General features: G+C 44.0%; 2 protein-coding genes across 4 annotated transcripts; both read right to left on the reverse strand.

The window, feature by feature from the left end:
- Window positions 1-1440: 1440 nt before the first annotated feature.
- Window positions 1441-13210, reverse strand: LOC120808036 (pleckstrin homology domain-containing family F member 2-like). Its single transcript, XM_040160605.2, has 2 exons — window positions 12136-13210; window positions 1441-2580 (listed from the first exon to the last, which is right to left on the reverse strand). The coding sequence occupies exons 1-2, from the start codon at window positions 12383-12385 to the stop codon at window positions 1718-1720; spliced, it is 1113 nt and encodes a 370-aa protein (XP_040016539.2). The 5' UTR covers window positions 12386-13210; the 3' UTR covers window positions 1441-1717.
- Window positions 13211-13596: 386 nt separating this feature from the next.
- Window positions 13597-16333, reverse strand: LOC120808028 (ribonuclease P protein subunit p29). 3 transcript variants are annotated; one of them, XR_013451549.1, is made up of 3 exons: window positions 15297-16333; window positions 14721-14822; window positions 13597-14293 (listed from the first exon to the last, which is right to left on the reverse strand). XR_013451549.1 is itself a non-coding variant. In XM_078085301.1 (2 exons), exons 1-2 carry the CDS (start codon window positions 14848-14850, stop codon window positions 14157-14159), a joined length of 267 nt encoding a protein of 88 aa, XP_077941427.1. In that variant the 5' UTR covers window positions 14851-14963; the 3' UTR covers window positions 13597-14156. The 3 variants fall into 3 exon arrangements, 1 of the variants encoding a protein (XP_077941427.1); XR_013451550.1 differs by lacking the exon at window positions 15297-16333 and adding an exon at window positions 15160-15238; XM_078085301.1 differs by lacking the exon at window positions 15297-16333 and having other exon boundaries at window positions 14721-14963.
- Between the last annotated feature and the right edge of the window lie 112 nt (window positions 16334-16445).

Consider the following 16445-nt stretch of genomic DNA (forward strand, 5'->3'; position numbering starts at 1 on the left):
ACCAAATGCTAAGAAGTTTCTCTACGGCCGGGTGACGGGCATACAAAGTCAGAAGACAACAAATAAGTACACATTTACGAAGCAAGAACTGCATAGCGTCCGTTTAAAGGAAGTATTGAATCAAATGTCAAAGGTCGTGAGTAAAAATAAAAATAAATAGAAACTTCATTCTATCTTGCACCTTTTTAGAATTGTTAATGCTCCATTAAATGGGCCTGTTGTTTTTCTTGCTGTTTTTTTAAATTAAAAAGATATAAATTTGAAATGTTGCATTGTCATTGACTTGATGAAGGTAGGCAGCAATCATTCATATTTTTAAAAAGTGGAAAGAAGCATTTTGGTTTTTGTGATTTTTTTAAGGAAGAATTTACAAAACCAATGAAATCAATATCAATAGTTATGATGTCATGTCACCTTTTTTGTAGGGAAGTCTTTGCACGGACAGATGACACTTGTGGAATACACATTTCATAGTACAGCGGTTGACAAGGATGTATCAACTCACCTCCACACCGAGAACCTTCACCAGGTCCCGAGGGATCCCAACTGGAATGAGCGAGTCCGTTGAACAGGTCAAACAAAACCAGTTACACACTGGACCACAAAGCACCAGGGGTTGTTGGCTCTCTGCCATCAGATCATACTTTCTGCAGCAAAGCTCCTTAGAAAAGGCCATTGGTGTGTGAGGACCCTGATGATGAAGAAACAGAATGAAAGAGGGAAACCTGTCATCCGATCCCTGTTGATTTCATCAGTCTGGAGAATCTCAGACTACGACTAAAGAACTTCACCAAAGTTTGTTCCCAAGATTTGGGCAGGATCTTTATCTGTGTCCTCAGAGTTTGATATAACTTTAAACACTTGGAAGTTTAAATGTGAGGGATGGTTATCAAATTCTATTTGGATTAGTTGTTTTTAGGGCAGGGACTTCCCTCTGGCACCGGCAAAAAACCACACCAAGTATCCAACAATGTGTACACAGTCCAACTCTCAGCTATCGGTACATGTTGTTCAATCTTTAATTGTTTAGCCTCAAGGGAAAACATTTCAAGGTGTGTGTGTGTGTGTTGACACACACACTACACAGACCTGTCTGACGTGTATTACTGACTAATATTACATTCTGTGCAGTCAGACTGAGAAAGTACAAACTGACACACTTACCGATGACACACTGACCGATGACCCAGAACAAATCTGACATTTCAGACAGGATGACGTCATTTGGGAGAATAATCGGCTTCCTCTGTACAGAAAGATGCAACGCTTCATTGGCTGCCGTCGTGACGTCACCCGTGGGTTTGTGGACTAACGCTTGTATTTTGAATGCAGGCTTTTTTCTTAAATGAAAATGTTTCTGTAACAGTACGAACAGTCAGAAAGGAGGACGGGTCTCTTAAGCGGATGCGGTTGTATATTAGTGAAAATACACGGGTTTGCATAGCACATTATTTTATTATCAAATGCACAACATTTGCAGACACATTTCCTCTCTTACTCATTGTAAAAGTATAAAGACGTTGTTCACATTTGTGGTCAACATTCAAGTAGATTGAAGCATTAAAACACATGACCAAAATCACAGATTCATCTAATGGAAATGAATCCCAAAATGTATCAAAAAATGAACATAAGAACCGTATAAATATATATATTTTAACTTTATACATTATTTATGATAATGACCTTCCACTGTCCAAAGCATCCTGTCCATTCATTAACAAGGCCACACCAGGCTGTTCTTCTTCTCCACCTTCTTATGCTCAGGGCTGCATGTGTGCGGTTGTAGGTTGACGTAGATGGACCAGTTCTCCATCTGGGAGTTCAACCACTTGGGGTCATCGTCCTCCATCTGCTCCTCGGCCTCCTCCTCCTCACTTGATCCATCCTCTCCATCTGAGTATCTCCTCTCTGTGTGGCGCTCGTTCCAGTGACACACCTGCTGGGCCTCCTGCGTCGTCCTGGTCGAGGAGCTTGAGTGGTACCCGGTGCAAAGTGCGGTTGTAGTGCAGTGTGGTTGTAAGTTGACGTAGATGGGCCAGTTCTCCACCTGGGAGTTCAACCACTTGGGGGGGTCACCGTCCTCCATCTGCTCCATGGCCTCTTCCTCCTCACTTGATCCTGAGCTCCTCCTCTCTGTGTGGCGCTCGTTCCAGTGACACACCCGCTGGGCCTCCTCCGTCGTCCTGGTCAGGGAGTTTGTGTGACACCCGATGCAGATCCTCCAGCACTTAGTCGGGTGGATGTGTTGGATTACCGCTCGGGTCTTGGAGCACGCGGCGCAGACCAGGAAGCCACATTTCCGGCAGTGGTGTCGACGCTGGGTCACGGAGAACCTGTCGAAGCAGCGCATGCAGATTGCGGAGGCAGAGTCGGGGATACAGGTTTTGGCAAAGTGGGAGCTGATCCGGCAGTCCCTGTTCTGCAGCAGAATGGACCGGCAGTCCTCGATTTGCTGGATCCAGGCCCGCTTCTCCTCCTGGGAGGCGGCTGCCACGTAGAAGGACTTGCGTGGCGTACGGATCAGCCACTGGTTCTTTATTGATAATCCGTTCTCTAGGTCCTCAAGTTGGCAGTCCTCTGAAAATAAAAAATAACAGTCCAATTGAAATGAATTTCAGAGGAAAGTCATATTTAGAAACCCTCTGCTGGTTTTGTCATTCAAGCCCTATGGTTTGGTTTACATTGTTTGACTTTTACGCAACTCAAGCTTATTCAGATCAATGACTTGCTTTTGGTAATCCAATAGAATAGATTAAAAATTGCCAACTGCCTACACTGCAAAATAGTCTAAAAATGTAATGAACTAAATACTGTGAGTTTTAATTACGGTTATGTCCAACAGTCAAAATGAAGTTCCAATAACTGCAGTTCCTCAAACGGCCACTTTTAAAAACGCTTCAATTTCCGTTGGACCCCCATGTAAAATTGTACGTTCTGAACAGCCGGATCACAAACATATGGTGGCCCTGAAGCAGTGTGAATTTCGTCGATGAAAACTATGACGAAATATGTTTGTTAACGAACCTTTTTTCCATGACTAAGACGAGACTAAGACGTGACGAAAATGATCTTAAAAAATAAAAATTATGACTCTATTCTAACTTTTGTTAACGAGACGAGACGAACATGTTGGTGTTTGACGAAGTCACGATACTTTTCCCCCCTAAATTCGCACGCAGCTAACAGACAACAGACAGGCAGAGTACGGTGGTTATTAACGCGTCATGATGACGTCATCCACGAACCCAGAACGCGCGCTCGTAGCGGTGCAGCGGTGGTTCTTGTGCACCGACTACGGGCCGCGACGACTTATTTACGCTTCGGGCGAGTTTGAACGTACGCTTTGTTAGTTTAGCTCAGCTGTCTCGGTTTAGCTGCCTGTTAGCAGGCTGAAGCCGCGCTGCTTCACAGAAACATGAAGACCCGTTTAAAGACTGTCGGACCTTTCTGCTCTGTTCTCTGGCGACGGCAGGCAGCGTTTCCTCGGCTGGATGAGATGGTCCGTTACTAGGGGTCTCTTTTGTTGGGACAGTGGAAACAATAAAGGGCCATGAAGTTTCCGGTGTCCTTGTTAAAAGCATTGCAAGTCGCATCGCAACAGACAAAGACAACAGTGTTGCGTTTAGATCCCTGGTCCTCATGAAGTTGTTACACCTTTGCCAATTTGTTAAATTGCCTTGCAAATAAATGCTTTGCTATTTGTTAAAATCCAAATCCTTTCATGTAATGATTTTTCACATGTCATTTATATCAGCTCACACAAACACTTCAACCATTTGGCTCTTGTTCATGTGACATTACATGACATTACATTAATTACATTTTAGTCTAGTTTTCGTCAAGTAAAACTAAGAAGGATTAAAATGACTAAATGTGACTAAAACTAATATGCATTTTTAATATGCAAGACTAAATCAAAAATAGCTGCCAAAATTAACACTGCCCTGAAGTGCAAATCACGACGGCAAATAGGAAAACACAAGAGCACATCATAAAGGGTAGGGCCTATCTGTTGTTGTCTTTTACTGTCCACCAGGCTCCTTGGGTCATTTCCTAGAAGAACTGGACTTTCTCCTATACAATTTCCCTGAAAATGGCCCTCCGCTCATCCTCCTGGGTGACTTCAACATCCAGACAGAGAAGTCATCTGACCTCTTACACCTACTTTCTTCTTTCGCTCTGTCACTCAGTCCCTCTCCTTCTACTCACAAAGCCGGCAATCACCTTGACTACATCTGACTATGACTATGACTACTATAAATAGAAACTGCTCTACCACTAACCTCTCTGTAACTCCACTTCATGTGTCTGACCCCTTCTTCATCTCTTACTCTCTCCCACTCTCTATAACTAACGACCCTGCCCCATCAACTGACTCTGTACCTGTTCGTCTCAATATTTGCTCCCTCTCTCCCTCCTCAATGGCATCCTCTGTTATATTAACTCTCCCTTCAACTGACTCCTTCTCACTCTTGCATCCGAACGCTGCTGCAGAGACTCTCCTCAACTCTTTCCTCCTCTCTAGATTCTCTCTGCCCTCTTACGACCCGACGGACTGGCAAATCCCCTCCGGCTCCGTTGCTGTCTCAACCGGTTCCATGAGAGCCACCATGCGAGCATCGGTAAGGAGATGGCGTAAATATAATACCTGCTGACCTGCTTGAGTTTCAATCTCTTCTATCCTCTTTTTTTGTTTTTTCTTAATCTCTGCTGCTGAAAGCTCTTTCTACCAATCCAGAATTGAATCTTCATTTTCTAACCCCAAAAAAACTTTTTTCTATCGTCTACAACCTCCTCGAACCCCCTAGTCCTCCTCCCCCCTCCCCCCTTCTTCCGGGAGACTACTTTACCAAGAAAATAGCTGACATATGCTCCTCTTTCTCAAACCCACCTCCTACTACTTATGATGTGAAGCACTTTGAGTCTGCCTTGTGTATGAAAAGCGCTATACAAATAAAATCGCCTTGCCTTACTTGCGTCCCACTGACTTCACCTCTATCACCCTCACTTTCCTCTTTCACCCACCTGTCTCCTAACCAAATTCTTACCCTAGTAACCTCTGCCCGTCTGACCATCTGCCCTCTTGACCCCTTCCCATCACATCTTCTACAATCTATTGCTCCTGACTAACCCATTAACCTGTCACATCAACATTGCTCAGTTATCTGGCTATTTTCCCAATTCTCTGAAGGAGGCAAGAATAAACCCACTCCTGAAGAAACCTACCTCAACCCATCTGAAAAAAATAACTACAGAGCGGTCTCTCTTTCGTCCAAAACTCTTTCGCACGATCTTTAACCAACTCTCCTCCTATCTCCACCGTAACAACCTCCTTGACCCCCACCAGTCAGGCTTCAAGGCCATTCCACAGAGACTGCTCTCCTTGCTGTCTCAGAGCAACTCCACACTGTTAGAGCGGCCTCTCTCTCCTCTGTCCTCATCCTTCTGGACCTCTCTGCTGCTTTTGACACAGTCAACCACCAGATCCTTATTTCCTCCCTTCAGGAACTTGGTGTCTCGGGCTCTGCTCTCTTCCTTCTCTCGTCCTACCTCAACGGCCACACCTAGCGGGTAACCTGGCGAGGATCTGTGTCAGAAGCTTGTCCTCTTACTACTGGAGTTCCGTCCTGGGTCCCTTCCTCTTCTCGCTCTACACCAACTCTCTCAACTAATTCTCTCCTTCCCTCACTCGGACACCCAGGTGGCGGCACGGATCTCTGCCTGTCTGACTGACATCTCTCAGTGGATGTCTGCTCATCATCTGAAAATCAACCCCAACAAGACTGAACCACTTCTCTTTCCGGGAAAAGATTCTCTGACCCAGGACTTTTCGCAACTCCGTGCTAATGCCCAAGCCCGGATAAACCATATGGGCAACTGTGTCCGTGAGCTGTGACCCTCTCCTCAATGAGTCAATCGGACTGACCAATGAGGAATGACGTGGGACACCAGTCAACGTGCACTGAGCAGGTCACGTGATGTCAAGTGCCCGTAGCAACTCAAAAAATGCGAACATGGAGAAGCTAAGTGGGAGCGCTAAACGGAAATTAAAAAAGGACATCACAAATAAAATTTATAGTATAAAAAGTATACCGAAAATAGGTAATTTCTTCACTCCAGTAAATGCTACCAACTGTTGCTCGTCAACGACGACAGCTCAGCTATCCAGGACATTTTTTCACTGCCGAGCACGCCGCTGGCTAATGTCCACAGCCCGGAGAGTCAAGAGCCCGCGGCATCTTCAACCGACCGCCCGGATTCTGCTACGAGTGAGACCATTGAGGGAAGCAGTGATGGACCTCGAGTCTCACCGCCATCTGAGCCGCTCGTCGAGTCTGCGAGTTGCCCCTGTACCTCAACACCTCCACTACTCCCTGGGGATCCTGCACTATGGGGACCGGTTACGGAGCACCTTCGGGATGAGGCGATATATCAGGGGCATGCAGCTGTCCTGAACCGGGCTGCGAAGTATCCGACATCGGTAAGGGAGTCCAGACTCGGACATGCTCCCTCACCAACGACGTGCTTAGTTGCCGTCTCCCAAACAATCAAATTGTGCCAGGGAATGGCTTCTTTACTCGCTATCAACTGGATCAGTTTATTGCTATGCCTGCAAACTCCGAAAAGCATGCATTTATCAGCGGATTCTGTGATTGGAAACATCCAGAGAGGATTAGTGATCATGAAAAGAGTGCAGAACACAGGCAAAACATGCTTTCTTTATTGCACAGGTCTAAATACGAATGCAGAGTTGACACTTTTCTTGCCCGATAATGTGAGAGGCAGAACTGCAGTACTGGAAAGAAGTCCTTAGACTATTCAATTTTTGGGAGCGAGAGGACTGCCAACTCGAGGCGATAACGAACTGCTGGGCTCCGCGCACAATGGGAACTATTTGGAACTGCTTGAACTGATTGCGGAGTTTGACCCCTTTTTTAAAGGAGCACCTTGAGAAGCATGGCAACAAGGGAAGAGTTAAGCCATCTTAGATGTCCTCAACTGTGTGTGAAGACATTATTTCATTAATGGGTGACAAAACTAAGCAAGTAATAGAGGAAATCAGACACGCTAAATATTTCTCTGTAATCATTGATTCAACGCCAGATTTAGCACACGTAGATCAGCTCACATTTGTTTTTCGTTTTGTCAGTGCAGATGGCAGAGTAGTGGAAAGTTTCATTGGGTTTGAGCCCTTTCATAGCCACACAGGTGCAAGCCTAGCTGAATCTGTGATTGAAATGGTGCGAGGCTTGGGGTTAGACTTGTCAAACTGTCGTGGTCAAAGTTTTGATAATGCTAGAAATACGTCTGGCAAATACAGCGGGCTCCAGGCGCACTTGAAAAAACGAAACCCACTAATTCAATATACACCGTGTGCTGCCCATTCGCTGAACCTCATGGGTGTTAACTGCGTTGATAATTGCTGTGTGGAGGTTAACTCCTTTTTTGAACTGTACAGTCCCTGTATACATTTTGCAGCGCATCGACACATCGCTGGGATACAGTTTTCCATAACAACGAACATTACATTAGATACACTCTAAAATCCCTCAGCAGCACTCGATGGGGTTGCAGAGCAGACTCCACAAAAGCTCTCAATGAAAATTACAGGGCAGTCAGAGATATATTAGCCAAAATAGCTTCGTACTGTGATGAGAAAACACAAACCAAACTGAAAAGCTGCTGCATTGGTCACAAAACTTGATAAACTTGATACCGTAATAATGACTATATTGTGGGACCGGGTACTGCATGGATTTAAGGCAACAAGTGCCGAACTCCAAAGAAGCGATATAGATTTAGCTACTGCTCTTGGCCTTTTGCGGTCACTGCATTCATATGTTGGCACTCTACGAGAACAGTTTGCAGAGCTCGAAGAATCCGCACGCACTGTTAGTGCCACACAAAACTAACAGTTTGACACTCGACGTGTGAGAAAAAGAAAGAAATTTGCAGAAGAGTCTGGTGATGACAGAGAAGTAGCTTTTACTGATAGTAGTCAGAGATTTAAGGTTGAAACATATTATGTCATCATTGAAAGACTTTGACTCTTTGTGCCTATCTAAGCGCATCGAAGCCTACACAGATGTGTGTGACCTCTTTTTATTTTATTTGAGAGGGACTGCAATGGTTGTTATGTGCGTGAAAGAGCTGCTAAGCTGTGCACCACTTATCCGACAGATCTGGATAGTTCCTTCTCAGACGAACTTATTCAGGTCAAGCACTTTGTGCAGAATGAGACTTCACCTGTACAGCTTCTGCAAGCTCTTGAGAGACATGGACTTAAGACAACATTTCCAAATATTTATGTTGCACTAAAAATGTTTTTAACCTTGCCTGTGTCTAACTGTTAGGGTGAGAGGTCGTTTTCTGTTTTGAAACGAGTTTAAAATGAGCTGATGACCACAATGTCACAGACACGGCGCTCTGCACTTTCTCTCTTGGCCATTGAACATGAACTTCATTACTGCCCTTGATTTTGAAGATATTGTACACCAGTTTGCACATTCATAGTCCAGAAAAACGCCACTCTAAAATCCATCCATCCATCCATCCATTGTCAAACCGCTTATCCTGCACCCCGTCGCGGGGGGGCTGGAGTCCATCCCAGCCAACTTCGGGCGATAGACAGGGTACACCCTGGATTGGTCGCCAGCCAATCGCAGGGCTACACAGAGACATACAACCATTCACACATCTACGGGCAATTTAAAGTCCCCAATCAACCTGATCCCCAGAGCATGTCTTTGGACTGTGGGAGGAAGCCGGAGAACCCACGCAGACACGGGGAGAACATGCAGACTCCACACAGAAAGGCCACTAGGTGGAATCGAACCCAGGACCTTCTTGCTGTGAGGCAACGCCACCGCGCCGCCCCCACTCTAAAATGTGTTTTCCAAATTTCAAATTTGCCAGATTATACTGATGAGTTTTGTTTTTATAAAATCATGTGTGAGTGAGTGGCCTTGAGGTGCATTTGTTTTTCTATGAGCATTTGCACATCTGTACATCAAATGCACTTGATGACAGTTAGTTTTTGAAGTATTGAGTATATTTAGTTCATATTACTGTAAATTATTCTGTATTTTGCATCCTGGGGTTGTGACCATGGGGCCCCTGAATATGTTTGCCCAGGGTACAGCGAAGTGCTAATCTGGTCCTGCTAACGCCCACTTTGACTGCTAGGAACCTCGGCATCACATTCGACAGCCAACTTTCCCTGACTCCCAACATCACTGCGACAACGTGATCCTGTACACTGTAACAAGTGGCTGTAAATTTACGGTGCATTTCTAACGGTATCTCACAGTATGTCTTAATAACTGTATCATACAGTTAAATAACCATCCCTTGCTTGTAAATTAACGGCCAATGTCATGAATAAACAGTTAAACCTGTCAATTTCCAATAATAGCAGACTACCGTAATTCAACTGCATGTTACATATATTTTATGAAGTGGCGGAAATACAAATACAAGTGCAGTGAATCACAATCAATCTACATCTGTTGTAGGTTAATGTATGGAAGCCCATTTCAGGCACTGAAAAACAGGTCCTGTAAGTCATCATAATGAGATAGTATCTCATGAGATACGATGATGACTTTGACTTACAGTCATTAGTATACATGCAGCTGTCACTTTTATCCAAAACGCCCATTGTTTGACATAATTTATGTGGAGTAATTGGGGGTTAGGTGTCTTGCTCAGTGACACTTCAACTTGGCACAGGTAGCAGCCAAGATTTGAACCGCCGACCTTGCTGCACAGCACACTCCCCCTATCCCAATGCGCCGCCTTTGCTATCATTTCAGTAGCCGGAATGTGCTATAATGTTTGTATTATTCAAAGTGTTCATTGCCTAAAAGAGATTTGAGTGTTAATTGTGACCGCCTGCTCCTGAACGTGACATCAGACACCTGTCAGTGCAGTTCAACATCGGAGGAGTTTCTCATTGCCTCGTCCCTCCAAGTAACGTGGTAAGTGTTATTTGCCTAGCATGATTAACATTCTCCTTCCTTACATCTGGTTGTCTTCCTCAATTTTGTAATATTGATATTTTACCAATGACAGTGTTTCTAAATATTTTATTTTGGTTTGTTTTACAGAGGCACTAGATTAAGGACGCCAGCCGTTTGCTGCGGTCAATTGAAAGTGTTCCATAGCGTATTGTTGGTTTACCTTGTTTCTAATGATTTCATGATTCATTTTTTTATTATTGTATACATGCGGCATATTTTATGTTTTGTTCTTGGTTACAAATGTCTAATATTTTTGTCTTAAAGGCATCAAATAAACTCCAACCACTATGACCGAAATGAGTTTGGTTGTCTTTCTTTAATTTGTGGGGAATTAAATGCAAAAGTATACGGTTATAAGTAAACGGTAACATTCTGGTGTTATAACACAAAAACAGTAATCGTATGGTAACAAACTGTAATCTAATATACGACAACATACCGTAAAATATGGTAGGGCACTGTAAATAAAACAGTAAGTTACTAGCATCAACTGCCAGTAAATTGCAGTTAATTCACAGTAAAATTAGTTCACGGTAAAAGGTAAAAGTTTACAGTAACAAACAGTAATCAAATTCACGGTAACATAGTGTAAAGACCATTCACGGTATTATACCGTAAAATAACGGTAAATTCTTGGCGTCCTTGCTGCCTGTAAAATTCCGTTAATTTACGGTGAAATTTTTTAGCGCGTAGATACACCCTTCGTCTCCTTCTCACTCAGAAGGCAGCGCAGGTACTGATTCAGGATCTTCTCATCTCCCGCCTGGACTACTGCAACTCCCTCCTGCAGGTCTCCCCGCTACCGCCATTCAACCTTTGCAGCTCATCCAGAATGCACCAGCTCGACTGGTCTATAAACATCCGAAATTCTCCCACACTACTCCACTCCTCCGCTCTCTTCACTGGCTATTGGTAGCTGCCCGCATCCAGTTCAAAACACTGGTGCTCACGTACCATGGTGTGAATGGATCGGGTCGAGCTTACATCCAGAACATGGTCAAACCCTACATCCCAACCCGCACTCTCCGCTCTGCATCTGCAAAACTTCTTGTCCCTCCCTCACTGAGAGCAAAACACTCGACCAGATCACAACTCTTTAATGTCCTTGCTCCAAAATGGTGGAACGAGCTCTCTGAAGACACCAGGACCGCAGAGAGCCTTCACATCTTCCGCCACAAAATAAAGACACACCTCTTCAGACTCTTCCTCGACTAAAAGACTAACAAATTGTAGCACTTAAATTGTAGTTATAACGCCACTCATCTATAGCAAATTGTAAATTGGTTTATTTGAGAAAATTGCACTTTCTTATTTTTTGCTCTTCCGAGTTTGTACCCCTATGGCTGAATGCACTTATTGTAAGACGCTTTAGATAAAAGCGTCAGCTAAATGACATGTAATGTAGAAAGAGAAAGATGTATGTCGGCTCCGGACTCTGAAACCCCTGATGTATGGGGTTGCTCATTATTTGTATATTGATGAAGTCCATCTTACATTACATTATTATATTATTGTGAATATTCTGTTTACTAGGAACTGGTAACATTTCCTTCTAACTCAAAAAAGAGTTGAAATAAGTAGTTAGATCTAGTGAATAGAATGCATGATAATAAGTTGTTTCTTTTAAACTAACGTTGCTAAGTTGGATAAACATGTACTATACAGTCATGTGAACTTACGGAGAGCAATCGATGGCTAAATTAAACAAAAAATGATTTGTACCAAATTGTAAATCCAATTTGACTACTCGAAAGTGTAAGGCAGCAATTGAACATTTGTTTTTAAGTTCAACCCCCATGATTTATTTTACAGTGTATTCAAGCCCCAGAGCTTTTGGAGTGCAGAAAAAAAACTCTGAAATATGATTTGATTGCAGTTCCCACTCAAAATGTAATGCAATACCAGCCTTGTGTAACCATATCTTCACTTATTATAACTTTTAAGTAACTTAAGCTTATGTAGATATATGACTTGTTTTTGGTAATCTAATAAAATAGATCAATTTGCACCTGTTAACAGCCTACATTTCAACCGGATTCTACCAGCAGCCCCCCCTTCATGTCTATGCCCCCCTCCCTGTTTGGAGATGCCTGATGTCCGTGTGGCTCACCCAGGGGGATGATCATCTGCTTCTTGTGCCAGCGGCCGATGATGCTGCCGTACACCAGCAGGTCGTTGAACAGGAAGAACCTTCTGGGCTGTGGCCCCTTGCGGGTCATCTTCACCAGCCGACCCTCTCCCAGCAGAAACCGACCCGGTTCGTACAGCGGCTTCCCCGACGGCCCGAACGAGTTCTCCACGGCGCGGATCCGCTCGCGGTTGTTCTGCGTAAACAAGAACCATTTCCCATCCGTATCCATTTGTGTTCAGGTGACAAGTCAGCACGAGCCGTTCGTTAGTGCGTTGTTGTTGTTGTTGTTGTTTTTGTTGTTGCGCATAAAGTCCCGCTGCTGAGACGCTGTCCTGGGATCGTGCAGTCTGCGGCGCACGGGCGCTTCTTTTATGTGCTGGTGACGTGGGAGTCGCCCAAGGGAGTTGGAGCTTTAGACAAACCCATGTGAGCAGAGAAGGCGTCACCAATCTATTTCCCTCCCAGGAAAGTTATTCATGGAAATATCCACCTCAGGTTTTCAACCATCACCGACTTTTATTTAAAATTCACTTTATATGAATTTCAGACAATAGTTGCATTATAAATATTTATATTATATTGATTAATAATAACTGTTTGGTGGACACAACATACAGTATATCATTATATTGTTAAGCGGCAACCAAAACAGAAAAGTCAATAAAATGTTATAGGATAGAATCAGTATGTCATGAAACAGCGTGCTCTTGCACAGGTTTACACTATTTACTGTAAGAGAGTTGATCTTGGCTCTGCAAAGAGTGTGTCCTGACATGTGCACTAATGTGACGCATTAATTATAGGACACTCTGAACCAGGTCAGTGGTGCCAATATCTAGTTGGACAGAAAACAAAAAACTAACAAGGCCTTCTGGGACGCAGCCAAGAATGTGCAAGAGGCAAACGTGCAGTCAGTAGGTACCAGCAGCAGGTGGATGACATCAGAAGAATGTAGACCAACGGCAATTTACGGTCTACAAAAGAGTGCAGTACATGGTGTCATCTAGTTCACTCTGTCCTTTCTGTACAGCTTAAGTACCAAATAATAATGCAACTAAATACTGCCGTCGAACCTGCGGTTGCCGACACGAGGAAACAATTAATGCTTGAATCAAACTAATAACGAGAGCTACTTGGATTCCCTTGCTCCATTACATTACATGTCATTTAGCTGACGCTTTTATCCAAAGTGCATTTCAACCATAAAGATACAAGACCCAGAAGAACGAGGGAAATTTCATCAAATAATAATATTTACAACTTGCTACAGATGAGAGCCATTATAAGTAAAGTACAAGTTTAAGTACATTGTGAGTCGACTACTGTAAAACCGCACAGAGAGCAACAGAGAGGCTTTAAGTTTAATCAGGGCAGCGCATGAGAGCTGCGTTAACAGTAACAGCTGTTTGACGCTTAAGAGTTGACAAGTTGTGGAGAGACTTTTATTTGAAGAATATTCATGTTTTTTTCTATTAAAATGTTAATAAACAAATGCAAATAAAAGTATCACACACTTGCATTTCATTTTTTTATCCCAACAATATGAAGCAGCCGTGCAAAGGCCTGAGATGTTATAATCTAAAAAGATCAAAAAGTGTGCATTTCATCTCAAAACAACAACAATAAATACAACAGGAAGCGGGACTAGAGTAGCCTGCTGTGAGGTTAACGTGTCCACTCCGTAACACCCCTGTACAACAGAGTGAGACGTCCCCTCCTGAGGTGATCGCCTCACGTACAGCTCAGGTTCCTGATAGAATCCCGAGGTTTGTCCTCTGAGTGGACAGAGCTGCTCACACAGAGGACACAACACAAGTTCACTGTGTGAACAGCGCTCCCCATGACAGGTAAACCTTTTCGCCTTCATAATAAAGCGCCACCTAGTTGTCACCAAGTCTTTGGTGTCAACAGAACAGAACAATGTTTCTCCAGATGTGGATTTAGAGGGCAGGAGATGACCTGCATGGATCTGCCACACGTTGGTCACATGTGGCGACGCCTCACAGGTCGATGGTTCCTCTCGCTTTGAACTTCTTGGCCGAGCGCTCGCTGGCTCGGTGCTCGAACTTGCTGGCGTAGATGTGCGAGACGAAGCCGTTGATCTCCACCGCGAACACGCTGTTCCTCTTCGGGATCACTGAACAGAGAGCACGGTGTCAAAGCGCAGAATATCGTTGGGAAAAAAATTGACACAGCAATTCAAAGTAGTATTTTACTAAAGTTGAATGAACTTTTCCACCAGTGTTTTTAAAAAGGCTCTTTATACAATATTCAGAGAATTAATATAGTGGCAAACAACCATTTTTCTATGTGAAATGTATAGTGGAGTCAAAGTCTACCTGAGGCCATTGTGAAAAGTGCTCGTAACAGTGAATAAAAACGTGCAGGTCTGTGTTTTGACAGTCAGATAAGGCCATCTCTGCCCTCAGATGATGCCACCTCCCCTCTGTACAGCTTTGATGCTCGTCGTACCACCGTGTGAAGGTCATGGCCAGGTGACAGTCTCGGACTGTTTAGACAAAGTGGACACGGCGCCACCCGTTGGGTTGTGGACGGCGTCTTACCTTTCAGCTTGTCTTCTTTGGTGATGATTTTGAAGATGTGCTTGAACTCTTGGACGAGAATCCCTGTGGCGCCGACGTACGATGGGCATTTAGAGCGGACCACTACGAGAGAGAGAGATAAGAAACGCATCTGGTACTTTGATCCATCAACATGATGGCAGCAGCGCCTTACTCAAATGGTTAATAACGTGATAGAATGATGTATGCGAGAGAAGAAAAAAGATAATTACACTGTACTGGTGATCGGAAACATCAAGCTTTGTGCCGATCTACTTGTTTTCACTCGCAAAGCGGTTCCAGTACTTGAATTTCAATGTCTACTAATGCAGAATTTTCAATGAAGTGGTAGTAAGTGACATTTGGAAGGATGTGGGCTTTACACACATTACAAACTACAATATCTGCCCACTGTTGTTTTTACAAGCACCTCCATATGTACCTGTGAGGATGGCACCGTGGAAAAAAGCTTTAGTTCAGGCTTATTGATGCTCCATTAAATGGGCCTGTTGTTTTAATTGCTGCTTTTTAAATTAAAAATATATTAATTTGACTATTGTTGCATTGTCATTGACTCACCTCCACACCGAGAACCTTCACCAGGTCCCGAGGGATCCCGACTCAAATGAGCGAGTCCGTTGAACAGGTCAAACAAAACCAGTTACACACTGGACCACAAAGCACCAGGGGTTGTTGGCTCTCTGCCATCAGATCATACTTTCTGCAGCAAAGCTCCTTAGGAAAAGCCATTGTTGTGTGAGGACCCTGATGATGAAGAAACAGAATCAAAGAGGGAAACCTGTCATCCGATCCCTGTTGATTTCATCAGTCTGGAGAATCTCAGACTGCGACTAAAGAACTTCACCAAAGTTGTCACCAAGATTTGGGCAGGATCTTTATCTGTGTCCGAGTTGTCTGAGTTTGATATATCTTTAAACACTTGGAAGTCTAAATGTGAGGGATGGTCATCAAATTCTATTAGGATTAGTTGTTTTTAAGGCAGGGACTTCCCTCTGGCACCGGCAAAAAACAACACCAAGTATCCAACAACGTGTACACAGTCCAACTCTCGGTACATGTTGTTCAATCTCTAATTGGTTTAGCCTCAAGGGAAAACATTCCAAGGTGTGTGTGTGTGTGTGTGTGTTGACACACATACACTACACAGACCTGTCTGACGTGTTACTAATATTACATTCTGTGCAGTCAGACTGAGAAAGTACAGACTGACACACTGACCGATGACCCAGAACAAATCTGGTGAATGGTGGCTTATGCATCACGGTCACTATCTCCAGCTACGCACAAGTTGAAAAGGACACTTTTCAAGCACTCAGCGCTTCAGAATTAGGCTCATGCACTACTCATAAACAATCATACGTGTGCCAGGGAAGTCACTCTGGACAGCAGACACACTGTCACACTCGCCTGTGAAAGGGAGCATGTCCTCAGATGAAAACGAACATATATGTGGACTGTATCATTAAAAATCTGCCTGCCAGTCCCTGATACATAGAAAATCTGCAAAGCAGCTCAAAGCTGACAGTGTCTGCTCACGGGTCATGATGCTGTGCTGAGAAGGATGGCCAGCGCATGTCAAACAGGAATCAGTGCTGAAAAACTACTGGCTGAGCCACACTCACAGTGGCACCCTGACTGACCATGGCAAAGGTTGGGGGCGGACCTCTTTGAACCGTCAGGTAAGACGTCCTTGTCGTTGACTACTTC

Source organism: Gasterosteus aculeatus, chromosome 12, assembly GCF_964276395.1.
Source record: "Gasterosteus aculeatus chromosome 12, fGasAcu3.hap1.1, whole genome shotgun sequence".
In the NCBI taxonomy this organism is placed as follows: domain Eukaryota; kingdom Metazoa; phylum Chordata; class Actinopteri; order Perciformes; family Gasterosteidae; genus Gasterosteus; species Gasterosteus aculeatus.